The sequence below is a fragment of the Strongylocentrotus purpuratus genome, unplaced genomic scaffold (assembly GCF_000002235.5).
Source record: "Strongylocentrotus purpuratus isolate Spur 01 unplaced genomic scaffold, Spur_5.0 spur5_scaffold_13, whole genome shotgun sequence".
Lineage (NCBI taxonomy): Eukaryota > Metazoa > Echinodermata > Echinoidea > Camarodonta > Strongylocentrotidae > Strongylocentrotus > Strongylocentrotus purpuratus.
In genome coordinates this window covers 23,939,356-23,951,277 of record NW_022145598.1, presented here as the reverse complement: position 1 = coordinate 23,951,277, position 11,922 = coordinate 23,939,356, and the positions used below count along the sequence as shown (strand labels likewise).

The window sequence follows — 11,922 nt, the reverse complement described above, 5'->3', positions numbered from 1 at the left end:
ATACAGGGGACCGCCTAAAGGGCCCTTGATGGGGTCCGGGGGAAGAGCGCCCGTAAGCTCTGGAGTTTTAGGCATTTAATTACAGTCAGATGAGCATATTTTGATACCTCATTATTTTGTGACATTGGCAGGTCACTTATTTTCTCTCTCTCTCTTTCTTTCTTCTTCTCTCTAACAAACTTTTTCAAAAAGTGAGGGGGGCTCGAGCCCCCGAGCCCGGCCGTTTTGCAGACCTTGACATACAGGCTTATAAATAAGCATATTTTTCGCCCGACTGTAAATTTGGGACTTTCTAATTTTCAACAAACGCATAAAAAGTTATGACTTACAAAAAAAATTGAGAAAAAATACCAGAAAATCACGTCATTTCAACAACATTTTTTAAACCACTGGTATCGAATACAAATTAACACCCCCCCCCCCCACACCATCAGTACGCCAGCGTGCAGGGGTTCATGAGCTTTTCACCTCTATAACAAAAGTCAGACACGCTTTCCCATTCTCTCACAATATGTCCATGATTATGCGTGCGCTATTATAAAAATCTCAATTGATAATATAGGTAGCATGCGCAATGTTTATAAAATTGAATTCCTTTTTTTAAAAAATTATTGTTATGTTCATTTGGGTTAAAAATACAAACCATCTTACTCCTTTACTGCTTTTTTTTTTTTTTTTTTGAGGGGGGCGTTTATTTATTTATTTATTTTTTTTTTTTTTTGGGGGGGGGGAGGGGGCAAAAATGCGTTTTGCCCCCCCCCCCCCTGCCCCCCGCTTCCGGCGCCTATGACTGTGGTAGAGGTCAGTGGGAGGGATGAGCTAGAGAGGGGAGATGGAAGGGGGGGGGGGAGAGATATTCCGAAGTAATTTTACCATTGCAATTATGTTTGCATACATGGGGTTAAGAATATAGATTCATTCAATTAAATTCAACTTTTATAGATTATAATCGAAATAAAGAGGATTATTCTCGTTTTTTAAAAATACAATTAACGGATAACAAAATTTAGAATTATAGGGTAACAAAGATTGCAAATTCATGTCACTATTATAGCCATTAGCCAAGAATGGCAAAAATTAACGTACCATTTTATGTCTCTTTTGGAATATAGGCCTAGTAAAGAGATGAAAATAAACAAGATCACTCGTAATACATTTTACAACCCTTTTTTCCTCCTTCTAACTTTTCTCTCTTTCCCCCATCTTTTCTCCTTTTATTCCCCCTTTTTGTTTTCTACCCCCCTTTTTAGCATGAAATAGAAAGAGAAAAAGTGGGAGAAAAAAATAACAATATGAAAGTACACTATAATATAATTATGTAATAAACATTGGAATTCCCTTCCTAATGATATAAAGGAAATAGAAAACTTTCTTCATTTTAAGAGGAAATTATAGGAATATGAGAGTAATAGGAGAGATGCGAATGATTATATTGTATGACTGAAATAGCCTAAATTTTCTTTTCTCTGCCAGGTTCATACTTTTTCTTCTTCTTCTTCTTCTTGTTCTTTTTGTTCTTGTTCGTGTTATTGTTCTTCTCCTCCTTCTTCTCCTTCTCCTCCTCCTCCTTCTTCTTCTTCTTCTTCTTCTTCTTCTTCTTTTTCTTCTTCTTTTTCTTCTTCTTCTTCTTCCTCATTTTACTTTTCTTACTTCTTACTTATTATCATTTCTATCATTATTATTTTAATGTTGTTATTATTTTTGTCTTATCTGTCTGTAAATAATACGATTTTAACTTATTTATTTTTGTACATTTATGTCGGGGACGCGGCTCTCGAGCTTTAGTAGGTTATTTTTTTCAACCTGACTTAATTTTGATATGTCCTACTTTCACATGATTACAATTTTGGAATTAAATCAGAGTCTATAATAGGCCCTATAATGAAGGAAAGACAAACAGGAGAACAAAATGACAAATGAGAGCAGAGAGTTAAATGAATCCTGTTCACTTGGACTATAGATCCAACTTTAGCATGCAAATCATTTTTTAACATTTATAATGATACTATATAGTTTGTTGATATAATACTGAGCAGTATTAAAAATGCGATAATTTAAAAGAAAAGTAAATTTTGTTTCAATAATGTAGACGATTCTAGTTGTGTTTATTTAAAGAGAAATTTGGATTTCGTTTTTTCCTTCTCTCTCTCTCTCTCTCTCTCTCTCTCTCTCTCTCTCTCTGTATGCCTATTATCTCTCTCAGTCTTTCTCTATGTCTCTCATCTCTCTCAGTCTATCTCCCTTTCTCTGTCTCTCTGTCTCTCAATCTCTCTCTCCTGTTAACGAAACACATTATGAAACGTCAATTCGATCAATTTCATCAGCACTTTTGCCTTGAATCGTAGAATTGGATGAAGACAATAATTAATGCAAACCAATTGCTGTAGATAAACAATTAAATTAATGGATAGGACAATTAAAGAAAGATTGATGAAGGATCGCGCTGATTATGGGCTGGGCAGGAGTTTCGTGCTTTAAGCTGCTTTGAGTGTAATACATATTAGTTTCGCTCTATTGAAACTCATTCGTTTCCTGTCTCCGACGAGTAGGATTTCAGTAGAGAAAACAATGTATCTATCTAGTTTCACAATTATAATAGAGCCTATGTATAATGAGAATAATTAATGTCAATATATTTAAACCGCACATCGCAAGAATAGAAATACGTCACCACAAAGTAATATAATCTGGATTGATAGCGCTTAAATACCGTCTCTAAACGCTGTACAAAATTACCCCTGTCATCGGAGTATTTCGTCAAAAAGCAGACAGTTCGGCGTCAAAATGAATGGTGTTGGGCAAGGCTAACCAAGCTAATAGATTAATAGTTTTGTTTAATTATCATGACTTGCAGATGTCATAAAATTGAATTAGGTGCACCTGGTTGCGTGGACTTTTGGAGCACTGGACAGTCTGCAGGATATTTGGAAAGAGGTTGTTAATCAGTGCATGTGTTGAGGCGACCGCTCTTGCAATCTTTTTTGCTTATACGAATTTTAGTGTCTTTTTTGCACGTGTCTCCGTGCTTCGTTAAAAATGGCAAACTGCACAGTCTTATCAAATACCAGTGACCAATGGACTCTCATTGGTGATCCGTTCCCTCCTTACGACTATATCTTATGCCTCCTCATCGTAATTGGCATCGTAGGCAATTCTCTCGTCATCTTCATCAAGATTCGCCACGGAGGATCGCGCAGTGGCGGCGGTGTGACGGAGACCAACCGCCTCGTCATCGGTCTAGCCACGGCGGACCTTCTGACCGCAGTATTTCTGATACCGGTACCGGAGTACGTGAACGTACCACGTAACGCCGCGGGAGAGTTCTATTGTCGCGTTCTCGAGTCGAAGGTTTTGGCGTGGATCTGTTTCATTGCGTCGGTGTATACTCTCACCACGATATCTGTAGAACGTTTTCTCGCCGTGGTCTACCCGTACTACTACAGGGTATGGGTTAAGAAACATCATGTCAAGTACTCATTTCTTGCCATATGGATCTCTGCGTTTGTCATCAACATTTACAGCATCGCTTTTCATACCATTGACGAATGCGGCAGATGCGATTCAATATACCCATCGACCCGCTCTAGACGAGTCAACGGCGTTTTCATTTTCCTAATCGAGTTTTTAGGTCCCTTGTTCATCATGACTTACACAAGTATCAGGGCTATGTGTGTTCTTCGAAGAAGTGCTGTAAAGGACGCGGATGAAAGTTCTAGATCCATTAGAAGGCAGTCGACACAGCTTGAGATGCTACGGCGCCGTTATACCAAGATGTTCATCTTCATCTTCGCGTCTTTTATGATCCTCTGGACTCCTGATCAGCTGGCGTTCTTGCTCTACAACTTGGGCGTCCTGAGTGACCAATTCACCGGTACCAAAGCTTACAAGTTCGTCATCAACCTTGCCTTCTTGAATGCGGCCACGGCCAACCCCATCGTGTACTCGCTTTGCTTGCCTTCTTTTCGCCAGGCTGTTAAAGATCTTCTAATGTGTAGAGGCATGCAGAGATCAGCAGATCCGTTGACGGATCTATCATTCAGTACAGAAAGGCGACCTACCACTGCAACTGGTCCGACATCGAAATCCAAGGAATGATGTGTCAAACGCAGACATATTATTTTCACAGCACTTCCCAATATATTTGACGTCGTAGAGGCAGTGGCGGATCCAGCCGGCGGGAAGAGGGGGGGGGGGGGGGCCCAATCCGTGAGAAAATATTAGTTGCGACTCAACCACCGGTGAATAAGGGGGGTAGGAGCACTTTTTTGTCCAATTTTTCAGGAAATATTGTACGCCGACTCAGCCAGGCGGTGAATAAGCGGGGGGAAGGGGGTGGGTAAGACCACTTTTTTAGTTTTTTGGCCTTCTTCGTGAGAATGTTTTTATTTTAATAATTAAAAAAAAAAAAAAAAAAAAAAAAAAAAAAAAAAAAAACTGTTTTGCTGTTGTTGACCCGTAAGCCCCCCCTCCCGCGGATCTGCGCCTGCAGAGGATCCATCCGGCGACAAGGGGGGGGGGGGGGGGGGAGGGGGGTGGGAGCCAAATCTTAATACAAAATTTAACGTCGACTCAGCCGACCGGCGAATAAGCCGGGGGGGGGGGAGAGCACATTTCTTCTTTCCTTTTTTTGATCGAGTTTTTGAGGAAAACTTTAGCGCCGACTTAGCCGGTCGGTGAATAAATTTGGGAGGGGGGGGGGGCTTTTGTTTTTTGTTTTAAAAAAAGGTTAACTTTACGTTATTATCCTATTTTTTAATCGTTTTGGGGGGCTAGGGGGGGGGGGGCGGAAAAATCGCTACGTGGATCCACCCTTGCGTAGAGGCGTCGGAACCTACTGATCTTAACACTGGGCTGGTCTTGGGTTCGAGTCCCGGCACGACAATAATGTCCCTAAGTGGCATGGCAAGGGACAAAATAATGTACAAAATTAATCCACTCTCCTCTCAAATGTTAACATGGGTAAAGGCCTATCTATAAAGAAGCAATCCTTAACTGCTGTGATCGAGCGAAAACGGTGGTACAGGCGTAGACATAACAACACAAAGGTAAGATTGGAGTGCCTTGAGACATTGAATGTGAGCGCTATAGGAGCATGAATACCATAAACTTATAAATACAAAATGTGGAGCATATGAAATGTTGTAAAAGAAAAACACAGTTTCAAGCTATTTTAATTTTCTGTACTTATGATTTCCGCACAGAGGGACAGAACTTAAGATTTTGACACGACATACATAGTTTACTTGTCTATGATTAGCAATTTGTTTTATAATGTATACAGTTCGTCCCAGGAAAAACGAAACCGAGAATTATTGATGTATTATCATAAACTTAATCACAATTATGGTTAATAAATGACACATATGTTTTGTAAAGCTTAGATCCTCCTCTTTTATTTGATGCAACTCATATGGTGCATATTTCACGCAACAAAGTAACATAGTTGACAAAAGACTTAACTCCGTTTCGTTGACGATCAGCCATGCACGAAGGCTTTCGTCTTCTTACGGTTTGTTGTTAGGGCAGACAGCCAGTGGAACGGATTCGTTTAATAAAATTATAGAAATCAAAGCATTACTTTAAACAAACAGAACTTTGTTATTCCTGGCTCATTTTTCCTGATTGGGGTGTCATTATAAAAGGGCAGAAAATGAACTGTCTAGAAATGTGATTTTCTCTTTGAAATTCAGATACCGTTCGCCAAAAGACTTTTAATTACTGTTTCTTCAAATTGATTTGAATCACTCGTGCGTGAAATATGCATCACGTTGCATCAAAATAATGGAAGAGGAGGATCTAAGCTTTGCAAATAAATGTAATTTATTAATTATAATTGTGATAAAACATCGATAATTCTCGGTTTCGTTTTTTCTGGGACGCACTGTATAGGGAAACTTTGAACAGTTTGAAGAAATATCCTTAATAATTTTCCCAAGAAGAAAAAACTAGAAAAAAGGGCCGACAAGAACAGCGGTACGGAAAACTGCGTACATCTGTCATTATGAATAGAAATATAAATTCTAAGGAATTTCAAAAAAGTCACCACAAACATAAATCAATAAAAATTAACGACATCATGCAATACGGACAATATATCATGTTTCATTCACCATATCGAAATAAGCATACAATGTATATGTCAAAGTACTCAAATGCTTTGTAAATACGCTTTAATTTGTAAAACTTAGTTTGTAAATTAGTTGTCTTTTATTTTGTCATGTTATGCCATTCGGTATAGAAAGGGTGATTAAAACCCTCCGATTATTTGAGATGCAGCGTGTTATTAGTCATTGACAGTGATTAACGTTTTTTGCCCAGTTTAAATAGCTAATGCATAAGAAATTCAATGTTTTTATGATTAATATACAATACTTGTTAAATGATTTGCATCAAACTAGTTACTGGCGTAATATGACATCAAAATGCAATACGGAAATTGAAATAATAGAAATCTGTCGAATGTCTCAATCTATCTTTGCCGAGATTAATAGTTAATGTAGGAAATTTAATGTTTTTTTAATCAAAGTATTGTTATAGTATATGGACATTTGCTATTTTCTATTCGGTATCTGAAGAATTGTTAAATAGTGTTATCGTAGTTTAAGCTTAAACAAAAGTGGCAATATATTTAGGATTTTCAGCACTTGCTTTTTATTTGTTTTCCCTCGTCCTATACAGTGTGTATCAAAAAACATACCAACTAATATGAACTTGAAATTGATTTCATGATAAAAGAGTAACCTGTCTTCTGCCTATTGATTACCTATGCTCATAATTTGTCTGCAATCGATGACTGAGCACCAGGGTTTCTAAAAATTGCCGTCAAAATATATTTGTACATGTACATCCCAAGTTTGGGCTGATGCACCAAATGGGGGCCAGACCATATGCATAATTTGCATGCATTACTTTGGTCTTGAACCTTTTAAAGCCCACTGTCCTGCTTGTAGCTACTTGCTCCCTCTATATAGAAAACTTCCCCAATCGGTGCCTGTTGGTCCCCCACGATCCTCTTTTTCCTATGTTAGGTGAGAGCTGAGTTAATGAGATAACCACCTGTCAGTGACCTCGCTGTGTGGTCTAAGCCCTTCTGGCCCAGTAGTATTGACGGTCTTTAAGAAGTAACATTCTGCTTTCATTACTATTAGTGATGTAATGTATCTAAGCTTTTACATGACCTTAATATTGTTTTAATCAACAGGATAACAGTGAATTATTCTAAACAGCCTTTTAAAGTCTTGTCTTCAATCAGCAGATGTATGAGATTTATTGTATTATTACCAACGCTCCTTCTCTCCCCTTTCCTTTTCTTTTCTGCAAGTCACACTCTTTTTTATTTATATTTTTGTTGTTACTGTTGTATCTAAATTGAGGGCTGCGGGCACGTCAAGCTACTCTGCTTATTTCTGTAGCCCTCCTGCATCTAATTTATGTTAATTATGCATTCAATATATTTGTTTAATTTCGTTTATTATCTGTATAAAAATTATATACACTTAAAATATTGTATCAAACCATATGTTCATGAAAATTATATCATGAAAAACAAGAAAAAAGATGCAGAAACCAATAAATAAAATAAAATAAAATAAAATAAAATAAAATATCTTAAATCTCACTTCTCACTTGTGGATTGCACCATTTGACTTAATTAAGGTGTGTAAGGTGCATAAGGCATTTTGTTTCAAACAGCACATGAAAACCTGGAAGTTTACTAGCCTAAAATAATAAGTATATGCAAGAAAAAAGTCGTGGAGCTGGCTACCAAAGATATTGACAGTATACTACTTTCGTTAAATAACAGATATGTAGATAGCATCCATGAAAGTAAACCTTGTTCATTTTGAATGACTCAATAACAAGACTTATATACCTTAATTTAAACAACGGATGCGAGAGAAGCGGCATTTGTCATCATAACAGAGAGAATATCCGAAATTTTGCTTGTTAATGAGCCTTTTCTCGAGTCTGAGTTAACATTATCGGCACCTTTCTATTCTAATATACGAAATATATTCGAATATGTCAGCAATAACAATATTGAAAAAAATTATATTGTATAATATTTTTTTTAGGGCTTTTGATCCACATTCATTGTTTCAGTCAAAACTTGGTACAAGAGGTTTTTGACAACACTTTTTGAAAAAGGCTGCTGCTCAGTCATCCGTGCATGGCAGCAGAGTTATGAATGAGGTATCGTTAGACGGAATATTATTACATGTTACACAGGTTACTACCTTTAAAAAAGAATCTGCAAAAGTTGGGTATAACGCACTGTTTATAATTATAAAGACAAGGAAGACAAATAATGTTTGCAAATATATTGTTCTTGTGTTGGATGAGGGTAAATAATGTGGAGAGAGGAGAGACTGAGAGAGAGAGGGAGAGAGAGGAGAGAGAGAGAGAGAGAGGGAGAGAGAGAGAGAGAGGGAGAGAGAGAGGGAGGGAGAGAGAGAGAAAGAGAGGGAGAGAGAGAGAGAGGAAGAGAGAGGGAGAGAGAGAGAGAGAGAGAGGGAGAGAGAGAGAGAGAGAGAAAGAGAGAGAGAGAGAGAGAGAGAGAGAGAGAGGAAGAGAGAATGATATACATAAATGGCTTGAGAAGAGAGAAACGAAAGACCGGGGAATGGAGCTCCTATACAGTGTGAGTCCAAAAAAAAAGTTTACCTAGAAAATTGCTAATTATTTTCAAAATCATCTATAAACAGTAAATTATTATTCATCTTATGAACGAGTGTTTTATCCCAAATCATTTGGTATCAATTTTGTGGGGTATGTTTTCACGCTTGGATGAACAGGAGGCGTTGTTTGCGTGAGTGCAAAATTCGACTTGCGCCAAAGTTGCTTATGTGATGTTTGAATAAAACAATTGGGATTTGGGTATTAATTCGGTCTTTGCAGATCCAAATAACATCCCTTACACAATTAATTATGCCACACATATCAAATATCGAAAATAAAATATCAACGAACATTTTATGCGCGCGTGTGTGTGTGTGACTTTGCTTCTGCAAAGAGCATATGCATTTCATTTGATACATTCAATTCATTCTCTCACTCCACTAATCCGAACATAATACATACTGTAGGCATCACTTTGGTGCAAGTCAATTTTTGCACTCTTTCATATGATGTATAATAATTTACTGTTCATAGATGATTTTTAAAATAATTAGCAATTTTCTAGTTGTAAACTTTTTTTTTTTGAGAGAGAGAGAGAGGAAGAGAAAATGATATACCAAAATGTCTTGAGAAGAGAGGCATGAAAGACCAGGGAATGGAGCTCCTATAGTGAAGGCTTTGAACAGATCGAGAGTTGAGGAATAACGTTTCGTTTTGTTTTAGAAAGTATTTTATTTTTCATCCAATGAACCAAATTTAACATAATTGAGACGAAAAAAGACATTCTGTTACATATAAAATCATTGATTTTGATAACATGATAATTAAAAACAATACATTAAAATAGCAACAACAACAACAATTACATTACAATTAATAACATTGAATGAAGATGAAAATGAAAACATTCTCCCTGAAATAACCGAATTAATATCTCAATGTAAAGCAATATATAAAAACAAAACATTACCAAGCTTTATAAACAAACCTTTTCCAAATCTGCTACATGACAACTTTCCTACTTCTTCAGGTGAAGCGTAAAGGAGTTACGTAACAGTGCTAACTTTTTTTCTTCTAATTTATCTTGTTCAATCTGGTTTATAATATCATATTCGGTTGGCGGTTACATTTCTTTCCCATTTAGAAACAGTTAATAATTTACTAATATTAATACATGATTTGCTAACTGTCATTTTCCTCTATCGGGTAAATCTATTCCGAATTGTATCTCTTCCCAGTTTAATTTCCGCAAATTAACAAATTCAAATAAAGTACTGCACCTTTCCCATAGTTTCCGAGTAAATTCACACGTATAAAATATATGCTTAAAAGATTCCTCTTCTATTTTACAGAATGAACATAAATTAGTATCAATAAACTTAAATTTATATAAGTGAGAATTTGTATTCTCAATTTCGTGCAATAATCTAAATTGGAATTCCCTTAAAATACTGATCAAAGTACTCCATCTGGGCCTACTGAATATAGATATAGTTCGTTTCAGAAAAAAAAAGAAATGAAAAGAAAAAAAAAAAATCGCAATTATGTATATTTTTTATTGTATCTTTCACTAGCCTCTGATCAAGTATTTCTTCCACTAATCCTTTCTAAATATATTTTTAGAAATAATTGTGTCTTAAGATCTTTTTTATCCCATTATTCATGAAAGTCAATTCATTAAGACTTTTATCTTTTATCTAAATCTGTACTTTCTTTATTTCGCTTCCAACTTGGAGGAAGTCCTTCGTATATTTTTCTAATTTTCAGTAGATCTACATCAAACAAACCTTTAATAAGAAAGTAGGTCCCTGACTTTAATTCCCACTACTATCAATTATGAATTATGTTCTAATCGAAAAATGTTTTTACTTGCAACTTGTCATCATAAATACATTTCCCATCAATTCGTATAAGCTCAATATTCAAAAATACTTCTTTTCCTATATGGATATATTTTCGCCAAAGTCGATATAATATATGACACCTAGATAGAGAGAGAGAGAGAGAGACGGAGAGAGTAGGTCTAGAGTCGGTCACATCGATATTACTATAGGGTATATGCGTTAAAATCCGCCAAAGAACCTCGGTGAAAGAATCACACCAAATAAATGCTACACCAAATTACAAGCAGAAAGGAGTACCGTAGTTCGTGTTGTGCCTCAGTCACACCTCTGCGTATTTGGCTTGCGTATACACCAGTTTATGGTTGTGTGCGCCATTTTAATACACCAGTTTACGGTTAGGGGCGCCATTTTAATACACCAGTTTACAGTTGTGTGCGCCATTTTAATTGGCGAGTAAACAAAGCCAATGACCTAGAGGTCAGTGGTATTTATGCGTAAATTAAGATTGCGCCCATGCAAATTATGATTTGCACGCACAACGCAGCGCGCAGGCAGTAATATCATCATAATTTGCATGGGCGCAATCTTAATTTACGCATAAATACATGACCTCTAGGTCATACACCAGTTTACAGTTGTATCAGTGCGCATGCGCAGACAGTTGACCTCGGGTCATTGGCCCCGGAAGCGGGGCCAACAACTATGACCAGTGGTATTTATGCGTAAATTAAGATTGCGCCCATGCAAATGATGATGTGCGCGCACAATGCAGCGCGTAGGCAGTGATATCATCATAATTTGCATGGGCGCAATCTCAATTTACGCATAAATACATGACCTCTAGGTCATTGGCTTTGTTTAAAATGGCGCACACAACCGTAAACTGGTGTATACACCAGTTTACAGTTGTATCAGTGCGCATGCGCAGACAGTTGACCTCGGGTCATTGGCCCCAAAATTGGGGCCAATAACCTCTGACCTCTGGTATTTATGCGTAAATTAAAATTGCGCCCATGCAAATGATGATGTGCGCGCACAACGCAGCGCGCAGGCAGTGATGTCATCATTATTTGCATGGGCGCAATCTTAATTTACGCATAAATACATGACTCCTAGGTCATTAGCTTTGTTTAAAATGGCGCACAACTTTGTGCGCCATTTTAAACAAAGCTAATGACCTAGGAGTCATGTATTTATGCGTAAATTAAGATTGCGCCCATGCAAATAATGATGACATCACTGCCTGCGCGCTGCGTTGTGCGCGCACATCATCATTTGCATGGGCGCAATTTTAATTTACGCATAAATACCAGAGGTCAGAGGTTATTGGCCCCAATTTTGGGGCCAATGACCCGAGGTCAACTGTCTGCGCATGCGCACTGATACAAATGTAAACTGGTGTATTGGCTTTGTTTACTCACCATTTAAAATGGCGCCCATGTCTGCGCATGCGCACTGA

General features: G+C 37.2%; 1 protein-coding gene across 1 annotated transcript; it reads left to right on the top strand.

Annotated features, from left to right (window-relative positions):
• The first annotated feature begins 2,882 nt into the window (after positions 1–2,882).
• On the top strand, positions 2,883–4,170 carry LOC115923326 (somatostatin receptor type 5-like). Its single transcript, XM_030983780.1, has one exon. The coding sequence runs from the start codon at positions 3,037–3,039 to the stop codon at positions 4,093–4,095; it is 1,059 nt and encodes a 352-aa protein (XP_030839640.1). The 5' UTR covers positions 2,883–3,036; the 3' UTR covers positions 4,096–4,170.
• The last annotated feature ends 7,752 nt before the right edge of the window (positions 4,171–11,922 follow it).

What these genes read in the sequence shown, in the direction of transcription:
- LOC115923326 (XM_030983780.1), top strand. Translation starts at nt 3,037, where the DNA reads ATGGCAAACTGCACAGTCTTATCAAATACCAGTGACCAATGGACTCTC.